Source organism: Nomascus leucogenys, chromosome 3, assembly GCF_006542625.1.
Source record: "Nomascus leucogenys isolate Asia chromosome 3, Asia_NLE_v1, whole genome shotgun sequence".
In the NCBI taxonomy this organism is placed as follows: Eukaryota; Metazoa; Chordata; class Mammalia; order Primates; family Hylobatidae; genus Nomascus; species Nomascus leucogenys.
Genome location: NC_044383.1, coordinates 121,063,245 through 121,090,107, shown reverse-complemented (window position 1 = coordinate 121,090,107; position 26,863 = coordinate 121,063,245). Strand labels below are relative to the sequence as shown.

The window sequence follows — 26,863 nt, the reverse complement described above, 5'->3', positions numbered from 1 at the left end:
AATATGGCCTCTTCCTAGCATATCAAGGTTCACACGTTTGCTCCTTGTTCTTTTTCTGCTAATAGTTAATTGGCCGCATTCAGGATGCGCTCCTGGTTTTGTTCTGGGCTGTAGCTCCGCACAGGCACAGGCTGGCACTGTTTGAAGGCAGCAGGCAGGAGACCCCAGAAGCCCTCCTGTGAGAAGTCCTCTTAATGTGAGGTCTTTTTGCTATGTCACCCCACAGCCAGGGCAGGAGTGCTGGGTGGTGGGGACAGACTCACTGTCTTTCTAGCTGAGTCTTTCCTTGCTGCCTTTCAGCCCATAGAGAGGCACTGCTGGGCTCTCCTGTATCCATAGAATGCCCTGTGGGTAAGAGTCCATCCCTCTCTCCGGCTTCGGAACACCTTTCTTAGAAGCACAGACATACACATTAACTTCCAGTAAACCCTAGCCAGTTCTTTACTCCATGAGGAAGATGATGGCTCAAAACTGAGGCTGTTTAGGGAACGGCACTGGGCCTTAGGATCCCAGGGTCCTCCAGAGGAATGAGACCTCCCAGCCTAGGACTCTGAGTTGTCATCTATGGAGATCCCAGGCTTCGAGGTGGAGAGGGCGGGGCGGGGTATGTCATTTAAATGTGCCGACCCTTCCCATGTTCCTCGCCTACAAAAGACCTCACAGTGTAATCTCATTCTTTGTAAAATGAAGTCTGTGGTGTCTGCAAAGGCGCGACATATTTCTTCCCTGCCTGGTGACTAGGCCTGGGGCTTGCCCTCTACTGGGACTTGGAGGCAGGGGTGGCGTGCAGAGCCATGTTCCCTTAACCACTCTCTCCTGAGACCAAGCACTTCTGGATGATGATGAGTTATCTTTCCCAACCAGTCTGCCCTGAACCTGGCCTGCACCAGAGTTTCTGTTTCCATCTCTGCACAGCATTGATCTTATTTCTTGGGAACTAATAAGCCCATTAAACTAAGATAGCCCTTCTCCTCTTTCCTCCATGGGCTGAAACTTTCTCCCCTGACAAATATAGAGTGTCGTGTTCACCTTGCTCCTCTCTTGAGCCCTCAGTTTCTCCACTGGGATTGGAAGGAATGTGAACCACATCTGTGTCATCTGCTTTAGAGCAATGTGAGAGAAGCTTTTAGTGGGGGAGGGAAAAGTGAAAATAACTAATTCATTCTGGATGTTTAAAGAGTTAGCTCCTCTCGTCCTGGGCATTTGAACAGACTTGACAGATAACCTTCCTTTAAAATAAACTCATTTTTAAGATGACACAGTGAATACTTTTGTGGGATTCCTGGAATAGTCATTTTCTTCTTGGGGGCACTAAATATTTGCCCTCATTCCTGGAGTGCCCACTGACTGCATTTTCCTGGCCTGTCCCATTAGGTGTGTGTGTGGGGAGCAGGAGATGTATCTGTGTAGGTGGGTGTGTGTGTGCTCTATTTAAGCCTAAAATTCTTCTTGTTGCCACCCTGCCAAGCCCCTACATTTGAGGGGTTTCCTTCTAGTCTGTTCTCGTCTGTTCCTAACTTGTCTGTTAGCCACCTCCCCTGAGTTTTGCTAAATTGCTATTTGTCAGTTAAACTGCTTTCCTTCTCTTATCACCAGAATCTCTTCAAGGTTAGAGGGCAGACATCTCAAGAAAAATTCCATTAATTTCTGGATAAAACGTCAAAATGGTACTGAGAGGTAATGGCCAGCCGACATTAGCATCGAAGCCCAAGGGAATGTAGTCAAAATGATAATACCGTCGTGGGGAAAGCAATCCGCTGCCGCAGTGAGCTCATTTTACTGTGGGGATAAATATGCAGTGCTTCTGCGTTCTCTCTCACCCTCGGTTAAAATGCTACTGTGAACATTAGCAGTGATTCCATTCATTTTTTGCCTTCAGGATTGATAAAGCCTAACAGTCCACCCCCTCCTGCCCCACACCCCGTCCACCCACATGCACGCCCCATCACTGGTGGAGATGCGGGGCCCTACCCAGGAAACTGTGGGAGACTTGTCCTTGTTTTGTCCCATCACCTACTGAGAGGGGGCCTCTCCTTCCACACTTGCTTTTGCCCCAACCCAGAGCTGGGGTGCTCTCACATGGTGCCAGCCACTCCTCTGACAGTGACCTACAATCCAGGACTGACCTAAACTAGATTTCAACAAATGTACATGTTGGGTAAAGAGATGCAACACTTAGAAGTGCGGCTCTGGCCAGGCACGGTGGCTCATGCCTGTAATCCCAGCACTTTGGGAGGCCAAGGTGTGTGGATCACCTGAGGTCAGGAGTTCAAGACCAACCTGGCTAACATGGTGAAATCCCATCTCTACAAAAATACAAAAACTAGCCGGGGATGATGGCAAGTGCCGGTAATCACAGCTACTTAGGAGGCTGAGGTGGGAGAATCGCTTGAACCTGAGAGGCGGACGTTGCAGTGAGCAGAGATCACGCCATTACACTCCAGCCTGGGCGACAGAGCGAGACTCCATCCCCAAAAAAAAAGAAAAAAAAGAAGTGGGGCTCTGCTAGGCACCATCATGACTTATGGAATCTTCCTACCCATCTCCTGAGGACTCACTGGGATGGGACCTTCACTGTAGCTTCAAGGTGATTGGGCCAAGGCTGTGGCTTTATGGGAGAATGTTCTGGATGATAATGGATCATCAGTGTGAAATTAGTATTTATATTATTTATAATTTAAACGTAGATTCTGGAACAAATGGGTTGTATCCAAAGGAGTATGTTTCTAATGAGGAGATACTGTCTAACCTGGAGCAAAGGGAAGGAAACCAGAAACAAGGAAGCAGGTCACAAAGCCGAGATGCTGCAAGATTTCTGCACCTACCGTAGGTCAGGCCTGAGGAAATAGAGGGAATAAATTCTGCTACCTCCAGGCAAACCCTAAGAACTGCTTAAGAACTGCCTAGACACAGCGTGATTATATAGATGACTTTCTTTTTGGACATTATAAAGATGATTTTCTTTTTAAAGCTTCCCCATTCATGAACTATTTCTAATTTGAATAATGTACACTAAACATTCATTTGCTCATTCATTTACTTAACAGTCATTAACCTGTCAGCTTTGCTACTTACTGGTTGTTATTCAGTCTCACTTTGCCTCAAATTTCTTCCTGGTGAACTAAGTATAATAAAACTACCTACATCCTAAGGTTGTTGTGAGGACTGAAGGGTGTGAGTCACGGATAGTAGTGGTGAGTACACAGTAAGCACTCTATCTAATGTTTGCATTTACTGGTTTGAGTTCCATGTGCTATCAACTGAAGAATCATAAGGTTCGTGCATTTGGAAAGGAGGGTTTTATTTCTTATAAAGGGTTGCAGCCTGCAGGCTGGCCATCTTGCAGGCTGGGAAGCGTAGCCTCTGCCCAAAGCGGAGAACAAGTACTTGGAGTGGGGCAAAGGGAACAGAAATTTATCCTGAGCAGAGTGGCTGAATATTCACATTCAGTAGGATATGGGAGGAGTCATGAATATTTATGAAAGGGGAAACAGGTGCATGCACAGATAGCTTAATGTGTCTTCACTGGACCACGTGCTCAAAAAATGGCAGCCTTAGCATGTTCCAAGGGTGGAGTTTTTGGCCATCTGACATCAAAAGGTGAAGCAGAGGACATGAAAACCCTCACTACGTATCCTCGGCAAGTCAGCCAAAACCAGTCCAGAGATGGTGGTCAGTTTTTAGGAAGGGATGTGTTGTAAGACTGGTGAGCTGTCACATCCAAACTGCAAAGAGGGAGGAAAATTTGGTTGCAGTTTCAGATGGTTAGCTGAAGGCGACAGAGGAATAGGTTATCCATTTCTTGTTTTTTAGAGCTGGTTTCTGCTTACACTCAGGAAAGAATTCTGGTTAAAGATTAATAAGGAAGAGTCATACTATGGCGTGTTTGACCTCTCATCCCATAATGGCTGGGAACTCAGTTCTTAAGGTTTCTCTGGGATCCTTTTGGCCAAGAGAGGCTCCATTCAGTCAACTGGGGGAGCTTAGGATTTTATTTTTATTTCTCAGTGCCAAACTAGGCTGTGGCACAGAGTAAACATTGGAGAGCAAAGAACAGATATTGTTTCTGCCTTAGCTAGCGTGCCTTCTAGTTGTGTGCAGGCAATGAACAAGTAAGTCCAGAAAACATCATGGATAGGCCGGTCGTGGTGGCTCATGCCTGTAATCCTAGCACTTCGGCAGGCCGAGGTGGGCAGATCATTTGAGGTCAGGAGTTCAAGACCAGCCTGGCCAACATGATGAAATCCCCTCTCTACTAAAAATACAAAATTTAGCCAGGCGTGGTGGTGCACGCCTGTAACCCCAGCTACTTGGGAGGCTGAGGCAGGAGAGTCTCTTGAACCCGGGAGGCAGAGGTTGCAGTGAGCTGAGATGGTGCCACTGCACTCCAGCCTTGGCAATAGAGCCAGACTGCATCTCAAAAATAAATAAATAAATAAATAAATAAAACAAGAAAACACATGCATAAATGCACGAAGATACAGGGTAGCAGAGTCTTGTGATACAAAAGATTGGGGCACCCATTTTTGGTTGTTGTAGTACTTGTAAGTTGGCCCTACAGTGTTATGATGCTGTTTATAGGCATGGTGGACATGACTTCCAACCTGAAACCCACCCTCCCTGGGAGCCTTGCCCTGCTTCCCTGGGCCAAGATAGTAAATCTCTTCTTTGCACCTCTGCAGCATGTATACATCTCTCTACTTAACGTTTTCACACTGCATTGTGACTCCTGGACACCAGGATGGAGCAGGGTGCTGCTCCCCTAGTGGGCTTGACCTGCCTGAGACTATCTCTGCATCCTCAACCCCTAAGGCCTAGCCAGTATTATGGAATGAATCACCTAAAATATGTTCCACCCTGCATCTCTTTAGGGCAAAGCATCCAGTGGAATCCCACCTGGTGTGTACTGTGGGCGGAGGTGGCTCTGTGGTTTTTGCTTTGCTATTAAACCAGAGGCAGCCATAGAAGTTCCAAGTGTTGTAAAACCCAAGTGCTTCCTCCATCCCCACCCACTCCCATTCAAGCGATTGGACTTTAAAGGAGAATTTCCATGTAACTTGAACTCTTCAACATACTGAGAATTACTGTAACTGATACTGTTTCCTATACAGGTGTTCCACCAGGTGTGGTCAATATTGTGTTTGGAACCGGGCCCAGGGTGGGTGAGGCCCTGGTGTCCCATCCAGAGGTGCCCCTGATCTCCTTCACCGGGAGCCAGCCCACCGCCGAGCGGATCACCCAGCTGAGTGCTCCCCACTGCAAGAAGCTCTCCCTGGAGCTGGGGGGCAAGAATCCTGCCATCATCTTTGAGGATGCCAACCTGGATGAGTGCATTCCGGCAACTGTCAGGTCCAGCTTTGCTAACCAGGTATGTCCCCAGGGGTTCTTCTCCCTCCCCTCCGTGGCCCTGTCAAGCTGGATCTGTTTCATCACAGTGCAATGCCTGGGAGCAAGCAGGTCAATCCAGTGCCATTTCTGAGAAAGCAGGATCAGTACATTGTGTGATTCCCTTAACTCTCTGCTCAATTTTACCATTAATTAGTGGCCTTGCAGAGTCACAGCTTCTGTTCAGCAAACTCCTCTTCTTGAGTTGCACAGCTTTTATCAGGTACCAGCCATGGGTGGAATGATTGATTTTGCTGCTCCAAGCATCTCCATTTCTTTATTCACACAGTTGCCCTGTCTTGTCTTTTATTCTTTTCTTAAACCCTGTCTTTGCTTGTGGTTCAAATGTCCTATTCCCAGTAAACCTTACTCTCATTTCAAAAGTATTCCAAATGCATTCATACACTGAGTTCCAAATACCTGAAACTGACTAGAGAAGATTTCTCGGCATGGATTCATGGATCAGCTTCAGGGCATCATTGTAGCTCCTGAAATTACATAACAGATATTTCTCTGGGCTCTGTAGTTTTTGTCAGATTCTTTAAGGCTATGGCATTCCAAAGAGTTAAGAACACTAGACCAGATCAACTAAAGAGTAGGCTGCAAGAAGATGGAAACGCTGCCTGCTTTTGTGTGCTATTTTCAATGTCAATGCTTAGAATACTGCCCAGGATATAGCAGATGTACATAAACACTGGATGATTTTCTTCAAAGGATATTTTTATTTTAACAGAGAATAAAGACATAGGCCAAAGACTTAGAACTTCATAGAAGGAAACAGCAGTGAAATGAGAGATGTCTGTATTGAGCTAACTCAGGTAACGTTGAATATTGCACAAACTTTTGAACCTGTATTGCTTCACTAATAAAATCATGTGAACAATAATGATGTCTTCTAACAGGGTTTTCATGAGTATAGAGTGAAAAATGTTACTTTCAATTATTATCTTCATGATAATCATAAGTGTAATTATTTCTCTCACTGTAAGTCTTGAAGTGGCTAGAAATATAATTTCTGGATCGATAGACAATATACTTTTACAATACAACAAATTTAATCATTAAGCAAGTTTCAGGTGAACGTTTAAATCAAGTGTTTTCATGGCTTAGAGACAACAACAGAGGGACAAATTTTGTGGACTGAGAAACTAAGATGAGAGAAAGGTAAACTCTGTATTAAACAAATTCTGAGGGGCCAGGCACGGTGGCTCACACCTGTCATCCCAGCACTTTGGGAGGCCGAGGTGGGTGGATCACCTGAGGTCAGGAGCTCGAGACCAGCCTGACCAACATGGCAAAACTCCATCTCTACTAAAAATACAAAAATTAGCTGGGCATAGTGGTGGGCGCCTGTAATCTCAGCTACTCGGGAGGCTGAGGCAGGAGAATCTCTTAAATCCGGGAGGTGGAGGTTGCAGTGTGCCAAGTTAGCACCAATGCACTCCAGCCTGGGAGATAAGAGCAAGAATCCATTTCAAAAACAAACAAACAAAACAAATTCTGAACATGGAGATAAGAAGTGTAATCTTCTCTCCTACCAGAATTGTGCTAGGATTTGAGTTTGCCCAGAGAACCTTCCTTTTGGGGTTGTTTTAAAAAGGAAATAGGGAAAGAGACATACACCTAACTAATTGGCTAATCCAAGGTTACAAATGGATTTTAGGCAAAATAAATAAAGCAGCTTGATTTAGCTGAGCGATGAATTCCGTGTCGTGCATATTTCTTCCTTAATTGAATGTAATTGGCTTCTTTGAGGCATCTCTGTGTGACCTTGGACATGTACTAATTCAAAACTTTTTCTCCTAACTGTAAACTGGAAAAGTTAACAGGCTACAGAATTATTTATAATGAGGAAAGCACCCTGCGCAGTGTCTGGCTTGACGATAGGCACTCAACGAATGATACTGTCCTTTTCTTACTCTCTCCAAAGTCTTTCTTGTGGGCATCTTGGTATGCTTACCTACACTTTCTAGGCACTGAGCAACAGGGAACTGGGTAAACCCCTCTAGCCTCTTCGTCATGCTCTCCTTCCCTGATGTCACAGGGCACTTGTGCAAATGAAACTATCAAGTGTTTAGACATTTCCCAAGCTAGATATGGAGATGATCCTAACGGCGATCCTGGTTGCAAAAAAAATGTATTATTTCAAAACATTAACAGCTTAATCTGGACAATGAACCTTTGTACAAATACCAAGACAATCAGGAACCTTCTATTTCCTAGGATTGTTATGAAGTCAAACACAAACATGGTGAAAATATTTATGCATTTATGTACTTGTCATACATAAATAATGCTTTGAAAGTCTAGAACGTGGTTACATGCTAAGTATAAGTCTAAACTGTTACATGCTATGTTCAAATGATAGGGTTATTTTTCACTGAGAAATCTGTTATAACCCCTCCCCTGCACACTCAGCATCTCTATTTGATGTCTGTGAGGCATCTGACACCCAGCATGTCCAAATCAGAGCTCTCGTTTCCCTCCCTCTCCCTTCCTTACAATACCAATCCTCTTTCCACCTCGTGTCTGCCCTTCCAGGGAACAGCACCACCATCCACTCTGCGGCCTACTCTTGTTCTTGCCCTCTCTTTCCATCGACAGGTCCTGTTGGTTCTGTCTTTAAGGTATATCCTGAATCTCATCACTTCTCCAGTGCATCCATGCCAACTTCATCACACTTTGGAGGTCCCGTACCCCTGGAAGAATCTGTTGAACTCAGTGGGTCCTTTTCACTCCTCTGCATCTCCATGGATGCCTCCCTGGTCCCAGCTACCTACATGCATCTGGACTTCTGGAATATTCTCTTAACTCCTCTGCTGTGTTCCCACACTTATTTCCTTCCATCCTATTTCCCCATGGCTGCCAGAATGATCATTTTAAAATGTAAATCTGATCATATCATTCTGATGCTTAAAACCTTCCCTTATTTTTTCATGATACTGAGAATAAAACATAATCTCTTTATGAACCTATGAGACTGCACGATAGAGCCTTGCTAGCCTCCTGACCTCCTCTCCTACCACGCGCCTCCTGTCCTTGCCTCCTCTTCCGGCCTCAGCCCCACCCACCTTCTTGCTTTTCCTCATACACACCAGTTCATTCCTGCTGCAGGTCCTTTGTACTTTGAAGAATTCACCACCTCCAGATCTTTTCCCGTATCATGCCTTCACATCAGTCAAGATTCCATGCAAATATCCCCTCTTTGCAAGTGCCCTCCAAGACTCCCTTTCGTAAAAAAGCTGCCTCTGCCCATGCAATCAGTTTCCATTCCCATCCTCTGCTTAATTTTCTTTTATGGCTTTGATCACAACCTGAAGTTATATTATTTATCGAGTTTATTTACTTGTGTTTTTGTTTGTCTTTCCTACAAGACTATGTGTTCCACATGGTGGGGACTTTGTCTTATTTACCATTGTACACTATTGCCTAGACCAGTGCCTGATACATGGCAGGTACTCAAAAGTGCAGGGTGCTCTATCCATGAAGGAGAGTGTCCGCAGCCTTATCCCTGTTCTCATTCTTGGCAGGGTGAAATCTGTCTCTGTACCAGCAGGATCTTTGTCCAGAAGAGCATCTATAGTGAATTTTTAAAGAGATTTGTAGAAGCTACCAGAAAGTGGAAAGTCGGCATTCCCTCTGATCCATTGGTGAGCATGGGTGCTCTGATAAGTAAAGAACATTTGGAGAAAGTAAGTAAATTTCTGCCATGTAAGTTACAGAATAAGTTCTTATTTGAAGAGACGCTCAGTACGAGCATAGCACACATCAGACTCTGAAATATTGTTAGTTTACTACCCCATTTTTGAAAAATTATAACCTGGGAGAAATTGTGGACACAGAGTCTAACCATTGTGGATATGAACATGCAAATGCAGTCCCAGTGAAAGTGCACCACATGAAATTAATGAACTTGAGACGTCAGCATAGAGATACCACCAGTAGAGAGGGGAAGCCAAATTTCAAAACATAAAGATCAGCTAATAAGGGTGATATGGAAGAGTGCCAGTGATTTCCATAGGCAAACATTCTCTTTGGAAAAGGCTTGCCTCTGGTTTATAGCCAGAAGTGCCAACACAAACAGTCTAAATTGTGTCGTCCTTAGTCAGTGGGGGACCAGGGGTAGCCCATCTGGAAGAAACCACTGATAGTCTCTGAGTGATTGATGAAACTCAGATCTTTAGGGTCATTTTTTAAAAAGAGCAGATCTGGCCCTTGACTGCAATTTAGGGTTATTTTAATTTATTACCAGATGTGACTCCCAAAATAAGTCGTACATTTTGGAGTCAGAAGGACTCTGCTTTCAGCTCAGTGCCACTGAGGGAAACTTGTCCCCATCAGCCAGCCAATGAGAGACAGAGCATTTACGTAAGTTTGTAGAAATCCCTGACACTGCACAGTGCACTCCCACTTTGTCTATATTTAACTTTGACTTTCAGGACACTGCAACACAGTTGCCTGCAGATGGAAAGATGAAGTAGCTTGAAGGCCTGTCCTTATTTCTTCTGTTTTCTCAGTGAAATAGGCATCAGGGTGAGGAGGGGAAAAGGTGTTGAAGGTTTCAGGAGGGAGGAGAGGGTATGAAATAATCTCGCGGTAGGTCAAGAGAGAGAAAGGACTGGGAAATGACCAAGTTATTAGCAGAGCAGCTCAAAGGGCTCACTTGAGGCTTGTGGTCATTTATTTAAATTGAGGATGATCAGCATGGCATGTTTTTCTTCAGCTAAATTTACCTACAAGATTGCTGGTACATAGGCAGTGGTCCCCAGAATGTCCGGGGAGACCAACAGTTGTGGACGGTCCTTCATGGAATGAAGACTTTCCAGGTGCAAGAGACTCCCTTGTTCTCTCTCCTTCTGGCTCTTTTGGACACTAGGGCTCCTTGCCTGCCTGCCCACACTTGCAAATGACTGGTGAAAAACAATGTTAGTATGCCCCGGACTGCTTCCTGGGAAACAGGAAGGAGTGGAACAAAAGTTAACCTCCTAGAGTACCTTTCAGCAGGCTCAGGCAATACTTCAGTGTGAGGTTCCCTGTGCAATTCACTCACTCAGAATTTCAAAGTTCTTTCTGTATCAACTCAACAGCACACCATTTCTTTTCTATTTTAGTCGCTGCCATAATAACTATTTTAGTTACCCAGTGAGAGAATATATATTAGTGAAACAAATAAAAGTATTGACTTTTCTGTATCAGTTGAATGATCTCTTGTGTGTGTGTGTGTGTAAGAGAGAGAAAGGGAGAGAGAGAAATTGATGCCACACTTTGACTCACATTGGTAGCTATGGCTTTTCTCTGTGATACTCTAAATATTTGTCTTCAATGTGTTGTAATTCCTGTGGACTTTCATACGATATTTTTGATGCCCAGTATGTTCTTGTTTGGCCACAGGAGGCTTCTTCTTCTTCTTTTTTTTAACATGTACTAAACTGAAATGGGCCACTGCTGGAGAATTAAATATTTAATATTGTGATGACTTATACAAGACGCTAATGAGTTCTAGTAATTAGCATAGATTGCAGATTCTATGTGTTTATGAAATGCAATACTAGATGGGCAACATGCCCTCACCTTTAAAACTACTCCAGGGGCCCTCTCTTTAACCTGCTCTCCTGTCCTTCTGAGCCCACTGGAGGCCCACCTGTAGGCATCTCTGTCCTCTGACAACAGGCGGCCTCAGGTGGTCTCAATTGCTCTGCTGCACATGGACAACAAGACCTCTCTCTACTGAGCCTTGGTTCTTTTCAGTGGAGAATTGTAATCAAGACAAGCATTTGAGCTTAAGGGTGCCCATTAGGGGATTTCCTATTACGTGACAAGTGGCCCAATGACATCCAAGAAGAGGTGGCTTAAAACCTTGTGGTTTTTTTTTTTTTGAGATAGAGTCTTACTCTGTCACCCAGGCTGGAGTGCAATGGCGTGGTCTTGGCTCACTGCAACCTCCACCTCCTGGGTTCAAGCAGTTCTCCTGCCTCAGCCTCCCAAGTAGCTGGGACTACAGGTGTGTGCCACCACACTCAGTTAATTTTTGTGTTTTTAGTAGAGACAGGGTTTCACCATGTTGGCCAGGGTGATCTTGATATCTTGACCTCAGGTGATCCGCCCACCTTGGCCTCCCAAAGTGTTGGGATGATAGGTGTGAGCCACCATGCCTGGCCACACTGCCTTTTTTAAGAAGGGTCCTGGCCAGGTGCAGTGACTTATGCCTGTAATCCTAGCAGTTTGGAAGGCTGAGGCGGGCAGATCATTTGAGGTCAGGAGTTTAAGACCAGCCTGGCCAACATGGTGAAACCCTGTCTCTACTAAAAATACAAAAATTAGCCGGCGGTAGTGGCACATGCCTGTAATCCCAGCTACTTGGGAGGCAGAAGCAGGAGAATTGCTTGAGCCTGGGAGGTGGAGGTTGCAGATTCCACCACTGCCCTCCAGTCTGGGTCACAGAATGAGACCCTGTCTCAAAAAAAAAAAAAAAAAAAAAGAAGGGTCTTGAATCTATGCTGATATTTCTAATGTAGCTACATTACCTTTTAAACCTTGCTCAATATCATAGTTATTTCATCACTGGTGATGATGTGTCATGCTATGTATAGTCATAACCCATGTTACTCACAGCCAATGCCTAAGTCTTTAGAATAACCTAAGAAACTGGCTATGATCTGTCCCATTACCTCTGTGACCTTCCCTTTCCTCATTCCACTCCTGCACACTGGCCTCCTGTTCTTCCTGGAAAATACCAGGCACCCTCCTCCTTCTTGGCCCTTGCTCTTGTTGCTCACGCTGCCTGGAATGCTCTTCCTTCAGATGTACGCATGGCTCTCTCCTTCCCCTTCTGAGAGTAGATGTCACCTGAATGAGGGCTTTCCTGCCTATCCTATATACAGTGGTACCTTTTAAAACTTTGACTTCTTTGGAGCTTTATTTTTCTCCATGGTTCTTACTGTCATCTGACATGCAATATATATATCTTATCCCTTTACTGACTATCTTCTCTGGACTAGAATGTCAGCTTCTTGGTCAGTTTTATTCATTGCTGTATCTTTAGACTCTAGAAAGCTCCTGGAACATAGTAGGTGCATAGTATTTGTTGGGTGAATGACTGAATTAACACCACATGATGTGTTCCAGTTACAATATATCCCCCAAATTTAAGGTATCCATTTTCCTTGAATTGTTTTTGATCCTTAGCTTAAACTACCTGGAATGGGTCCAAAATGCACAGGTCCTGGCTGTCTCTGGCCAGCAAGACTCAGCATCAAGACTCTGAAAGGAAAACAAAATAAACACAGAAACTAAAATCCAGCCTTTCTCCAAGAAAACACTTGAAACCATCCTAGCCTGGAGCCTCTAGTATCACCGATCATCAAATCATAACAATGATAAAGGGGCCATATAGACACATACATGCCTTTGAGGTTTGGCTTGAAATTCCTCTTTAACTCTTCATCATTGGTACAAGTATTGGTGATTCCAGCTTAGGTCACAAGTAGTTTTGGTATCTAGTTTTCTGAAAACATTTGGTTAAATATGGATCTTTAATACCTCAATAGTATACAAATCTGACTTTTTAAATGCCAATTTAGGAATCTAAAAAATTACATCTAGATTATTATCAAAACTAATTTCAGATTTCTACAGCATTACTACAAATATACAAGTGAAAAAATTTCTGCAGGTTCATATTTCTCCACTATTCTTGTGTTTCTCAAGAATCAACTTATTAAAAAGGTACCAAGATATTTCTATGATAATATTTAGTTAAAGACACCATTCACATTTGGAATGCCTCCCAAATTCTCAAACTTCAGTTTTGTGTTTTGGTGATTCCTAGTAGTTTTCATAACCCATAAAATAAACACAGAATTTAGTGAGTTTAGGTGTCAGAATATTTCAGCATAAAATATCCATATATTTCCTTAGAGTAAAATATATACCCTGAACATTGTGTCTGTGAGTGACTCCACAGAGAAGACCTAGATTACCTTTTCTTTAGTAGGTTTGTGGTTAGAACCTTTCAACCTAAAATAACAACATAGAGAAGGACTCTCTAAAGAAAATAAAGAATGAATTTTATTTGGGAATGAATGTGAGAAGATTATGAACTGGGATATGCGTGTTGTGATGGATTCTGGGCATAGCCAGGGAGGTAAAGGAAGACGAGGGTTTTTAAAGGTAAAATGAGGAAGGTGACAGAATGTTGTTTTGAAACAATTATTGTTGGCTACAAGGATCAATAATAAGGGTGATTTATTATTAAATGGGGGCACCAGTCCAAGGTTGAGTGGACAGTTACTGTCCTTGTAGAAGTAGTTTTTGGGCAAGGTTGCGGTGACCTTTGTGCAAGGCTGTGGTTTTGGTAGAGTCTCTTGTGATAGTTTTTGTTATCAGGCAAGTATGTATGAGGACTCTGTCCATGGCAGATGGTAGCAGAGGACTCAGTTTGCAAGTGCATGTCCCAGTAGCACCGGCATACAGGTGGGAGGGACACCCTACTTTGAGTTTCTGAAGATGTGTCCCTCTCTGGCTGGCCCTCCTTCTGCCTCAGCCCAGCTCCCTATTTGGATTATGTCAAGCAAGTTCTTATCTGAATCCAGACTAAGACATGCAGGGAGAGCTTGGTTTCCCTCGGGCTCCCCTTGTCCTGGCCAGGTCCAAGCTGTGCATGCAGGGAATCAGGGGACCTACAGTACTTTGCCAGGCTTGACCACAATGACTCCCAGGAAGAAGATTCTCGTGTCAGAGCTCCTAATATTTTTACAGCTAATTTTCATCCCTTGCACCTCCCTAATAATAAATTTGCCTTAACGTAGTGCTTACATCACCCCATCTTATACACCATGTTTTTACCAACCCCATCTTCCCCTAAAGGAAGGAGAAATGAGAAGGCCACTATTCCTCATTCCTCATTATTTCTAGTATCACAGCTGCAGAAGCTGTGGACAAAACCCAAGATTTCTAATAGATCTAAACCACTTATTATATTCAATATTTTTAAAACTTGAAATATTGCCAAAGCCCTAGACATGGTGCCAGCTTCTCCTGGACGTATCTAAGTCCAGAAATGCCATCTTCTACTAAACCAAATTACGCCTGAAAATCAAGCATCTGTTTCACATGTTAGTTGTATTATCTTAATATCATTTCAATTTAGTATACTTAGGTGCCATGGATCACTTTGGAAATGATGAATCTTAGCAGTTATCAAATTTTTCTGACCACATTAAAATATAAGGCCATAAACTCAAATTTATCTTTTAAAAAAAACTTTTGAAAGCCCCTAGATATTTTTACCATTGAATGCTTTCTCTCTCAGTCAATTTTTCTTTTCTTTTTTTTTTTTTTAATAAACCTTTGCTGGGCATGGTGGCTCATGCCTGTAATCCTAGCACTTTGGGGGGACAAGGCAGGAAGATCACTTGAGCCCAGGTGTTCCAGAGCAGCCTGGGCAACATGGCAAAACCCTGTCTCTACAAATTATACAAAAAAATTTAGCCAGGCGTGGTAGTGCGTGCCTGTAGTCTCAGCTACTCAGGAGGCTGAGGCAGGAGGATCACCTGAACCCCGGGAGGTCAAGGTTGCAGTGAGCTGAGATCATGCCACTGGATTCCAGCCTGGGCGACAGTGAGATGCTGTCTCAAAAAATAAGATAATCCTTCTACTTTGTAATAATTTAAGATTTATAGAATGTTTCAAAGATAAGGCAGAGAGTTTTTATATCCACTCACCCAGTTTTTCCTGTTGTTGGCATCTTACAGTCCTAAGGTACATCTGTTCATGCTAACAAACCAGCACGTTACTATTAACTCAACTGAAGACTTTTCAATCAACTACTTTTGATTTTCTGTTTGATCCTTATAGAAAATAATTTTTCAGCAACTATTCTTATTTAAACTAAGTATAGCTAAATAGTTTGCACTCACCTCAGAAAGCTCCAAAATTCCACCGCTTCAAAGGGGAAAGATTTTGGACATGGTTAAAAAGTTATTCACTGTTATATTGGGTGCAGTGGCTCATGCCTGTAATCCCAGCACTTTGGGAGGCTGAGGCAGGTGGATCACTTGAGGTCAGGAGTTTGAGACCAGCCTGGCCAACATGGTGAAACCCCATCTCTACTAAAAATACAAAAATTAGCCAGGTGTGGTGGCTTGCACCTGTAGCCCCAGCTACTCAGGAGACTGAGGCAGGAGAATCGCTTGCACCCGGGAGGCAGAGGTTGCAGTGAGCCGAGATCGCACCATTGCACTCCAGCCTGGGTGACAGAGTGAGACTCTGTCTCTCAAAAAAAGAAAAAAAAAAAGTTATTCACTGTTGAAAACTTGAAAATGGTACTTATCGGCAGCCAAGTTTTTCAAGGGAAAAACAATAAGGATGGTATTTCCATAACCACAGCACATCTAAAACGCTGGTATCTATGTGGCTTGCCTTGTTTTGTTGTCCTGTCTGATCCCTCCCACATAGAGTAGAACTCCTCTCAGCTCTGCCCGCAATACCTCCTCTGTATAAAGCCTCAAGAGGATCTACCTTCTGCTGGGAAGCAGGCTGCTGACCGCATCTTCCTGTGGCTTAGAGGATCACTGAGCATCTGCCATCCTCACTGCTCCACTCTGAGTGTGTGCACAGATGAAATGAGATATGGCTTTATATTGAGTGAGCTTCCCACCAGCTGGACTCCTGATGAGGCTTTCAGCTCAGTTCTAGCGAGAAAGCCCTGCTGTCTCTGCCTTTTGGGAGAGAGCTAATAGAAACACCCAGAGAAACGTTAAGTACGGCCTCTTCAGATTGTGACTCTTCAGTTCTGTGTGCCAAACCATCTGGGCTGGAGGAGGCAGTGGATGCCCTCTGCTGATGGTCATCTTTCCTCATGTTACCCCAGAAAGCTTTGGGGCTGAGTGCCCAGGAAGACCGGGCTGCCATCTGCATTCCAGCACTCTCTGCCCCTGCAGTGTGTTTTTGTCTTCTCCAAATCAAATTGGCCATGTGGAGTCTGGAGTTTTCGTGTCCGTCCTACATCTGCGTGATTGCCACAATAGGTGGTGATGCCGTTGGTGAAAGACTCCAATTAGAATATGTAAAAGTTGTTTTGTAATGGCCAAGGGCTCAAGGACTTATGGAGATACAGCATGCTCCTAGATGGAGGCATGATTTCCCAGGGTCCCAGTGACTCCATGGGAATGCTCAGTAACCTGCAGGGGATTCTATCCTTGTGGATTGAAGATAAGTCTCTATTTGCCTTTTCGCAGGATTGCGTGTTTTCTTTCTACCTCCTGAATCCTTCCCTACTTGACACTCTGGAGGATCTGGCTGTGTACCTGCCTACCCAAAGATGCAGGCAACTATATAGAGGGAATTCTGGAGGGTTTACAATGAGGCTGGAGGAAGCACAGAAGAAGCTGACGGGTGCATCCCTTGCTAGGGCCAGGCTTCAGACCTAAGCAAGGCCCACTGTTGCAGTTTCCTGTCCGCTTTTGTCAGATAAAAAGCCTAACCTACAGAATGAGGGGCATCTCTGAGGTCTCTGAGCTAATAAGTGTCAGGTCAGTCATTTCATCATCATCACCAACATCATCAATAACCACAGAGGCTGACAGTCAAGAAGGCTTACTATGTGCCACGCGTCATGCTAAATCTTTTGTATATATTATTTTATTTAATCCTCTCAAGAGCCCTGTGAATTAGTGACCATGTTAATTCTATGTTTCAGATAAGGAAACTGAGGCACAGGACATCTAAAAGCCCTCAGCTAGTAAATGGGTGAACTGGGATTTGAATACAACTTGGCTCTCCGGTTACTCTTCTAACCCCTGTGCCCTGATTTTATGTCTAAAGCTACTGAATACTAACTATTCTCTCTCCTGAAGAAAAAATTTTATAATAATTTCTTACATTTATAGCATATTAGTAGTCATGGTTTTTTTCTCCACCCCCCACCCTCCCCCCAGAATTTATTGAAAATCTCTGTTCCCGAGCTGCTGGGGTAGATATTATCTAGTCATACTTTTTCTAGGAAATGAATTCAATTAGTGTGAGTCACCTTATATATTAAATGTTTTGGTAAGTTCACAGTTTGAAGACTGACACTTCTCTTTCTCTTTTATGATTCCAAGAGCTTCTGAGAGATAAACCATGTGTGATCTCATTCGACATAATGGTCTAAAGCCAGGTACTCCTCGTGCCGTGCTGAATCATTGATGAAGTTCAGCCACTGCATCCCAGCAGGGCCTCTGGACATCTGCACCTCCATTCCCCTATTCACACAGGACACTCACCTTCGGAAACTTTTAATTAGTGTGGATGAGTTATTTTCAAAAAAAGAAAGAGAGTAGGGATCAAGAGAGGTACAAACTTATTTTAGTTTCTACCCACAAACTAGAGTAGCATATGTTCTGGGAAAGCTTTGAGATCACTATGGATGTTGGGAGTGGAAGTTAATGGAAGGGAATATAAATCTGTACCAAATGTTCTATTTTTTAAAAAAGTCTTGAGCTGGGTGTGGTGGCTCATTCCTGTATTCCCAGCACTTTGGGCAGATCCCTTGAGACCAGGAGTTGAAGACCAGCCTGGGCAACATAGCAAGACCCCATCTCTATAGGAAATTAAACAAAATGAATTAGACATGATGACTTGTGTCTATAGTCTCAGCTACTCAAGAGGCTGAGGTGGGAGGATCTCTTCAGTCCAGGAGTCTTCAAGGCTGCAGCAAGCCATGGTCGTGCCACTGCATTGCAGCCTGGGTGACAGAGTGAGACACTGTCTGTAAAAAAAGTCTTTAACTTCATGGCTTATTAATTCTACAAACTTGGAGCAAATTTAATAATAGAATAACATTACCTCTATTTTACATAGAAAATATACATATAGTTCTACACTGAATATAGTTCTACAATGGAGTTCTAATGTAATCCTGGGGTAGAATGCTCGATAGATAAGTAAAAATCCAAAACATTATTGCAAAATTTACCCTGTCTTTGGTTTACTTCTTTACTGCTGTTCTACATTTTTAATTTTTAGGACTACTTTTATACTTCTCTTTTGCTTATAATACCCCTTGGAGTAGAAAAACATATAATTGTGACTTCAACAATGTTTATATATGTATAATTATTATGAGCTATTTCTACAACCATTGTTAATATACATCTGTCATTATCTCTGAGTCACTGTGTTAACTTGCTACATAATTTATTTCCCATTATAGTTAGCTAAAATATATTACCTAGATATATTTTCAGAGTATATTCAGTAATGAGACTAGAAATTAGAAATGATTTGTTCTGGAAGCTCATCTATTAAAGGGCATTCTGGCCTTTAACTAAATCTTACACATCTTTCTCTTCCCATTTTCTGCAATGGACATAGCTCCCAAAAAGGGAGAAAATATTCTTTCGTGTGTTTAGCTACAGAATATACCTGAGTGTGAATTCTAACTTTACTGTTTATTAGCTCTATGAACCATTCATATTTTTTACACTCAATTATACTATCAGCAAATAGAAGATAATAATAGATTAACAATAGTTAATAATGTTTTGAGACAATCAAGTGAGGTTGTATGAAAAGCACTTATCTGAGTTCCTGGCACTTAGACATTAATTACTTCCCTCCCTTATGTATGAAAGGTGAATGCCCAAATGATGCTTGGAGCGCCTCTGCCCTCCGGCTTAGCAGCTGAGTGATAAGATAATCGACCATAGATTTCTTAGGAATGACCTTATCCCTCCTTCCGAGATGATTAGAAAACATTGAATTTTCTGCTGATTTGTGTGAAGCCACATGGTAAGACATTGCTAATTATGATTTTTACCCACGCAGGTCAGAAGTTACGTCAAGAGAGCTCTTGCTGAAGGTGCCCAAATTTGGTGCGGTGAGGGAGTGGATAAGTTGAGCCTCCCTGCCAGGAACCAGGCAGGCTACTTTATGCTTCCCACGGTGATAACAGACATTAAGGATGAATCCTGCTGCATGACGGAAGAGATATTTGGTCCAGTGACGTGTGTCGTCCCCTTTGATAGTGAAGAGGAGGTGATTGAAAGAGCCAACAACGTTAAGTATGGGCTGGCGGCTACCGTGTGGTCCAGCAATGTGGGGCGCGTCCACCGGGTGGCTAAGAAGCTGCAGTCCGGCTTGGTCTGGACCAACTGCTGGCTCATCAGGGAGCTGAACCTTCCTTTCGGGGGGATGAAGAGTTCTGGAATAGGTAGAGAAGGAGCCAAGGACTCTTACGACTTCTTCACTGAGATCAAAACCATCACCGTTAAACACTGATCTTGCTGATGGTGGAGCCACTATGGCCAATGCCTGGCTGCAGGCATCAGTTGTTCAGTGTGGTGGATGAAAATCATGGCATGAATTCCAGCTATGCCTTGACTTGGCAGAAGGTTATCTCTAGCTTGTCCTCAGTTCTTAGTAATTTTACCCGCTAGTGAAGAGATACTGTCTATTTTCAATGTGGACTCGGAAGAAAAGACTTCTAAGTAGGAAGATAGAGCAATGATGCCAAACAGTTGTCAAGCTCCTCCCAGGTTATGTTTTCATAGTGTTTCTTTCATCATCTTCATTGAACTCTTGGGAATCTCCAGATAATCAGATTATTTCATTTGCAAGTATATGGTAAATTTTAAAAAAATCTACAATCAGGCACAGTGCCTCATGCCTATAATCCCAGCACTTTGGGAGGCCAAGGTGGGTGGATCACTTGAGTTCAGGAGTTTGAGATCAGCCTAGGCAACATGGTGAAATCCTGTCTTTACCAAAAATTTAAAAATTAGCTGGGTGTGGTGCCCTCTGCCTATAGCCCCAGCTACTTGGGAGGCTGAGGTGGGAGGATCGCTTGAGCCCAGGTGGTTGAGGCTGCAGTGAGCCAGGATCATGCCATTGCATATCAGCCTGGGGGACGGAGTGAGACCTTGTCTTAAAAAAAAAAATGCTGCAAAACCAAAAAGAAACAAATAGCCATAATTTGCCATCTTTGGAGAGATTATGGAGATAATCTCCTTGTCTATTAGCCACTAGCATGGCTAATTGATCATTGATTGTACCTCATTACATAAGGGGGCAGTGGACGTCTTTGGAATTTGTTAGGGGAAGGCTATGTGGTAAGCTCTACTAAATGTATCTGTACAAGGATGAAGAAAAACAAAATACTACTTTTGGAGCAAACTTGGAACAAGAAGAGGACATAGTTTGATCTATTCCTACGGTCGAGTCTAATCAATTCCATTTCTTAGTGTATGCATCTAATGAGGCTTACAACTTGCTAACCCCAAAAGAAGCAATAAATGTTAAGCAATTTTAGTAACCAGTATGGCATGTATCTTATTTTTGAATGCATTCCTCCTTATCCCCATCCTCTTAGGAATATGGACGTTTTACTAAGTAATAAAGATTTCAAATGCTTTTTTTTTTCTTGGATCCCCAAATGATCACAGGAGAAAACTGAGGTTTACAGAGGTCGAGCAACATACCCGAGGTCACACACATGATATGGGTAGAGGTAGGGTTTGAACCCAGGACTTTCAGGTTCCAAAACCCATGATCTCTCACCCCCTTCCACTTGCCTTAGCTGGTGCTCAGGAAGCAGTGAAGTACCTGTGGTTCCTGGCACACATGGTGTTTCGTCTCCCTTCCAAGTCTCCTTCTTATTTTGCCTCCTCCATCCTCTCTCCTACCCACCTCCACTTCAAGGCCCTTCCTCAGTGGCCATGCAACTCAGGAACACCTCCAGCACGGGCCTTCCTACACTGATGGGAGTGATCTGTTTGCATGTCTGTCTCCATAACAGGACAGGAGTGTCGAAGGCCAAGGCTGCTGGTACTGCACTCTGAAGAGTCTCAGTTCATAGCATAGTGCCCGGCATACAGAAGGTGCTCAAAGCAAGTTCTGGGAAGGGAACAAAGTCTTCCTGGTGCTCTGGGGTATTTGTTCCATGGTTTGTGTGTGTGTGGTTGAGGGTGATGAGAGGGGAAGACCAAGCTTTATAATTTTGCTTAGGATTTCAGATATATTGGCTTGCTTGCAAATGCTGAGAAATAAAAGCCAGCCCCTTTCAGATCAAGTGATGTTGGATTATACCCGGCTCTAGATTCGACCTTCCCTTCTCCTTTCCTTGCCTCTTCTCTTCCTCAGCTGAGTCCCCTTGACCTTAATCACTTCAGTGAAGAACCAATTTGAACATCAGCAAGAGGAATTTCAGCAACTCCAGTCTCTAGGAATTTGCATCTTCACTTTTGTAAATGGGCTGGCCGAAGCTCATCTTTATTCCTGAGACCCAAGCCATATCTTGAATCCAAATTCTAGCAACTGACTCCTTGCTCCCTGTGCCTGGACAACCACCTTCCACCAGCTTGTCTTTGCCCAGGAGACTGTTCTCTCCAGGGCTCAGAGTCAGCCCTGCTCTTGTTGGTTCCTGTCTTGGCCCTGGGTCCTGCCTGCGGAGGGGCCTGCTTCCAGCTGACAGACATCCTGGATGCCATTTCCCTACTTCTGGGTCTTTTGGATCTCTAAAACTCCTCCTGGGCTCACAAGGCAGCCTCATTAACGCCTATTTGAACAAATGCTTTTCCTCCAGCCAACACTATTCCATCTCTCAGTTGTTATAACATTGTCTGAGTCTTAGCAGTCGAGCTAGAACTTTCCTAGTTTTGTTCCAGCCCCTTCAAGTGAGTGAGTACGGACCCAAGACTGAACTCCTCCCAGGCCATCCATGTGATCTCAGGTCCCCACAGCAGCTGAGGCGCCACTCCATTTCTGTGCCTACACTGCAGCAGAGTCCCACGGGACCAGTGTATCCTGACTTGGGGCTTCCACACCCCTGCCGTACTGTGCTCAGAACTGACGATAGAATTGGGGTGAGGGTGTCCACAAGGGCTTTATTTTTAAGCCAGTTGATGGGCACATAAGTGATCACTATATTATTTCATTCAGAATTATTTATATACCAAAAAAGGAAAGTGGATGATATTGAAGGGACAACCAGGAACAGGCTGAGAGGAGAAGCTGAGAAAAGGTGGGAGAGACACCTCCTGGCAGAGCCCAGAGGTCCCAAGCCAGCTCAAGGATGGACAGCAGCTGAGGAGTAGTGCTTCTTAGACTCGGAAGTGCTCCTGAAACACCAGGGACTCTGTTAAAATACAGATTTGGATTCAGTAGTTCTGTGGTGGGACCTGAGATTGCACTTGGAGTGTTGAGGAATTAGAAGACACTGATTAGAAGACAGGTGCCTCCTCCCCTCTTCCTAGGTTTCAGGAGAAGCTGGCTACATTTGCTCCCTGCTGGAGACACTAGAGTAGAAGAACTTCCCAGGAATGCCTCTAATGGAGCTCCAGGCACAAAGCCTGAGATAGCTCAGGACCTTCCATGCAGTGCTGGGGAGGAGGAAGGGAAAGGCAGCCCCATCTTGGAGTGAGATGCACTGCCAAATTTCACCACCCAAGGCAAAGTCCTCCTCCCTAGTAGTTAATGAGGGTGCAAGATGAACTCTCCACACGTCTTAAAAAGAAGCTTCTTTTCTTCAGAAAATGGGGATTTAGTCCCCCATTCACCAATGGGTCTTATGGGTAAACGGTTTTTCCAAATTGCAAAAAATAACTTTGTCAATTACCCATGCCAATCAACAATATCATTTTTTTGTCCCTTTTTTTTTTTGAGTCAGACTCTTGCTCTGTCACTCAGGCTGGAGTGCAGTGGCACAATCTCGGCTCACTACAATCTCCACCTCTTGGCTTAAAGCCATTCTTGAGCCTCAGCCTCCCGGGTATCTGGGATTACAGGCAACCACCATCACACCTGGCTAATTATTGTATTTTTAGTAGAGACGGGGTTTCCCCATGTTGGCCAGGCTGATCTCAGACTCCTGACCTCAAATGATCCACCTGCCTCGGTTTCCCAAAGTGTTGGGATTACAGGCATGAGCCACCGCGCCCAGTCAACAATACTGTTTTTATTAAAAAAATTACTGGCCAGGCGCAGTGGCTTATGCCTGTAATCCCAGCACTTTGGGAGGCTGAGGTGGGTGGATCACCTGAGGTCAGGAGTTTGAGACCAGCCTGGCCAACACAGTGAAACCCCATCTCTACTAAAAATACAAAAAATTAGCTGGGTGTGGTGGCACACACCCAGCTAATTGGGAGGCCAATTACTTGGGAGGCCAAGGCAGGAGGATTGCTTGAACCCGGGAGGTGGAGGTTGCAGTGAGTTGAGATTGCACTGCTGCACTCCAGCCTGAGTGACAGAGCGAGACTCTGTCTCAAAAAAAAAAAAATTTACCAAGCAACTAAGGATTATTAAATTTTTGGTAAAAGAAAAATATCGAGATGTGTGAAAGAGCAACTGACTGTGGTAGAAACAGATACAAGAAGGAGCAGAGACACTAAAAAGTTGAATGAGTCCCCTCAGAAAGATGTGAGGGGATAGCACATTTATAAATAAGAACAGGCTTCTATGAAAAAGGAGCAAGCAAACAACATAAAAGAGGTCTTGAGAAATTAAACATTGATTCTCCAATTAAATTTTTAAAATTTATAGAATTGAATCATTGATATGGCTGAAAAATTAGTAGTCTGGAAGATAAAGTTGAGAAAATAGCTCAGGATGTAGAGAATGACAGAAAAGGAAAAATATAAGAGAGTTGGTGAGATGCAGGATAGATCCAGTGAGCTATTAATATGTAACTAATTCAAAATGTAAAAACAAAGACAAAAATATGGAATCAGCCTAAATGCCCATTAACCAACAAGTGGATAAAGAAAATGTGGTATGTATGTGTGTGTATGTGTGTATATATGTATGTGTGTGTATGTATATCTATTATATATGTATATATATATACATATACCATGGAATACTACTCAGCCATAAAAAGGAATGAAATAACAGCATTTGCAGCAACCTGGATGGAGTTGGAGACCATTATTCTAAGTGAAGTAACTCAGGAATGGAAAACCAAACATCATTATGTTCTCACTTATAAGTGGGAGTTAAGCTATGCTATGAGGACACAAAGGCATAAGAATGATATAATGGACTCTGAGTTCCCCCGGGGGGCAGGGTGGGAGGGCCATGAGGGATGAAAGACATTGGGTACAGTGTACACTGCTCAGGTGATGGATGCACCAAAATCTCAGAAATCACCACTAAAGAACTTATCCATGTAACCAAACACCACCTGTTCCCCCAAAAGTATTGAAAAAAAAAAAGAAAAAGGGGGAAAAAAATCAAATAAATAGAAAAAGAAAATTTCTCTGAACTAAAGACACTCTTTTTAGATGGAAAATACCATGTTTCAAGAAATACTCTGTTGAAAATTTGAAATTCCTAGTGTAGGCTGGGTGCAGTGGCTCACACCTGTAATCCCAGCACTGTGGGAGGCCGAGGCAGGAGGATATCTTGAGGCAAGAAGTTTGAGACCAGCCTGGCCGATGTAGTGAGACCCTGTCTCAAAATATCAAAAATAAAAATAAAAATTCCCAGTGTAAAGCTTACAGAGTGAATCAACAGGATACTTACCACAAAAAAGCATATAAGATTGTCATCACTATTTTCATTAATAACATTGATGCTAAAAGACAGACGAGCAAAATTTCAAAGTTCTCACGGAAAATTATTTTGAACCTAAATTTATAGGCAGCGAAACTCTTATTCACGAATGAAGGCACAATAAGATATTTAATGACTCGAAAAGTTTCTTCCTATCTGGAAAGTTTCATCCTTTCTGGTATGACTTGGGGATGTAATGCAGCAAAAAGAAACAAGAATTCAAATAAACAGAAGAACTGCCTGAAAAATGAAATGAAAATTTCAAGTTGTTAGATATTTAAAAAGAGGCCTAGAAAGCTATTGGCTCAAGTTAGGACAGGGAAGACAGAACATGGTGATTGAAGAACATCTTTAAAAAGAACATGGATTTAAAAATACGGTTTAATAATCTGGAAGGTCTTAGATATGTAAAAAAGCTAAAGGGGAACAGAATATGCCATCCCAAAATATGGTACTTTGATACATTGATTGTTTTGAGCTGAGGGTAATTGAGAAAAAGCAGACACAGGAAAAGCTATTTTCCTCCCGTTTGCCTAAAAGGAGGGCATAACATTCCCTTATGATAGTGTTCTCTCTTGTACCAGGACAGAAACAATAACCTTTATTTCTGGAGATGGAGATGGTGCCGAGATGTCTGCATAAACAAATCTCACTAAATAACTTTTACCTTCATTGGATTTTCCCCCAGATATTTACCTTTCTACAATTTACTGGCCCTAAAAACCCAAACTCCCTCTTCTTTGTTAGTCATTTCTCAATAATCTTTCACCTTTGGTTAAAATGGTACTTACAGCCCCAAGGCTAGCCACTTATTTGGGTTTTTACTTCTTTTCTATGGAGCTCCCATGCACATAAAATTTAAAATAAAATTCATATGCCTTTTTCCCCTGTCAATTTGACTTTTGCCAGTTTAATTCACAAGGCCCAACTGAAGAGGGTAGAGGAAAAGTTTTCCTCTCCTACAGAAATAAGATAAAAAAACATGTTCATCTACTTTGTGTTTGTCAAACATGGATCAAATTCAAAACTTTACATTTGCCATGATTCTAGAACTAGCACAGAAATAACTTTTTTTAAAAAGGGGAAAAAGATGGCTTCAGAGTTTTTAGGAGCTAAAATTAGAGGTTGTGGATGACATGATTAAGTACTGGCCCCAGGGTGTTCTCTCCTCATTAAATGGTCTGATCATCCTCCTAGAAGGCTTCATTTTATAAGAGAAGAATTCATTGCTTTAATAAGTTTAATCCAAAACACTTGAGTCAGTAAATTCCTGATTTAAAATTCCTACAAAATATTACTCCATACTCCCAAGTTGACTTTTTTCTTGTTAGATTGATTTATTAGTACCTACTCTCCTTCCTAAGTTTTCAACTACAAAGTATTGTTTTCTCTTTTGAAGCCGAAGCACATACTTTGGAGAACATTATAGAAATGCTGTGATTCACCCTATGAGTTATAACCACAGTCTCTCAATCACATGATGGAGAGTAGAGCCCTGGAGAGGCTATTCAAGGGGTTACGTGTAATGAACCCTCTAAATACAATTCACCTGAACAGTGGGCTGGGCCAGGCCCTACCTGTCTGGGTGGTGGTTGGAGGGCTCTGGCTCCATTCCCCCACTGGTTGGGCCACAATCCTTGCCAGGCAACAGGCACCTATTAGCAGATTTTACACTCTCTGATGAGTCAGGGTACTTGGCTTCCATATTCTCACTTATGGGATGTGTGATTGCTACTCAGAAATCAATAAAATCTAAAATAATTATAATTTGGTTTCTGCCTCATTGTAAACAGATGTGTCATTTTGTGTCCGGAATTGGTGGGTTCTTGGTCTCACTGACTTCAAGAATGAAGCCGCGGACCCTTGCGGTGAGTGTTACAGTTCTTAAAGGCAGCGTGTCCAGAGTTTGTTCCCTCTGATGTTCGGATGTGTTCGGAGTTTCTTCCTTCTG

At 43.1% G+C, this 26,863-nt stretch overlaps 1 protein-coding gene across 8 annotated transcripts in view; it reads left to right on the top strand.

Annotated features, from left to right (window-relative positions):
* ALDH8A1 (aldehyde dehydrogenase 8 family member A1) overlaps positions 1-20,680 on the top strand; it is a 46,731-nt gene extending 26,051 nt beyond the window's left edge. For 5 of the 8 annotated variants that reach the window (XM_030809715.1, XM_030809713.1, XM_030809711.1 and 2 more), the window contains 3 exons: positions 5,112-5,368; positions 8,916-9,077; positions 19,192-20,680. In XM_030809715.1, coding sequence (XP_030665575.1) covers positions 5,112-5,368; positions 8,916-9,077; positions 19,192-19,644 — 872 coding nt within the window. In that variant the 3' untranslated portion in view covers positions 19,645-20,680. The remainder of the gene's footprint in view (positions 1-5,111; positions 5,369-8,915; positions 9,078-19,191) is intronic. The other 3 variants (XM_030809714.1, XM_003255752.3, XM_030809712.1) reach the window with 2 other exon arrangements.
* The last annotated feature ends 6,183 nt before the right edge of the window (positions 20,681-26,863 follow it).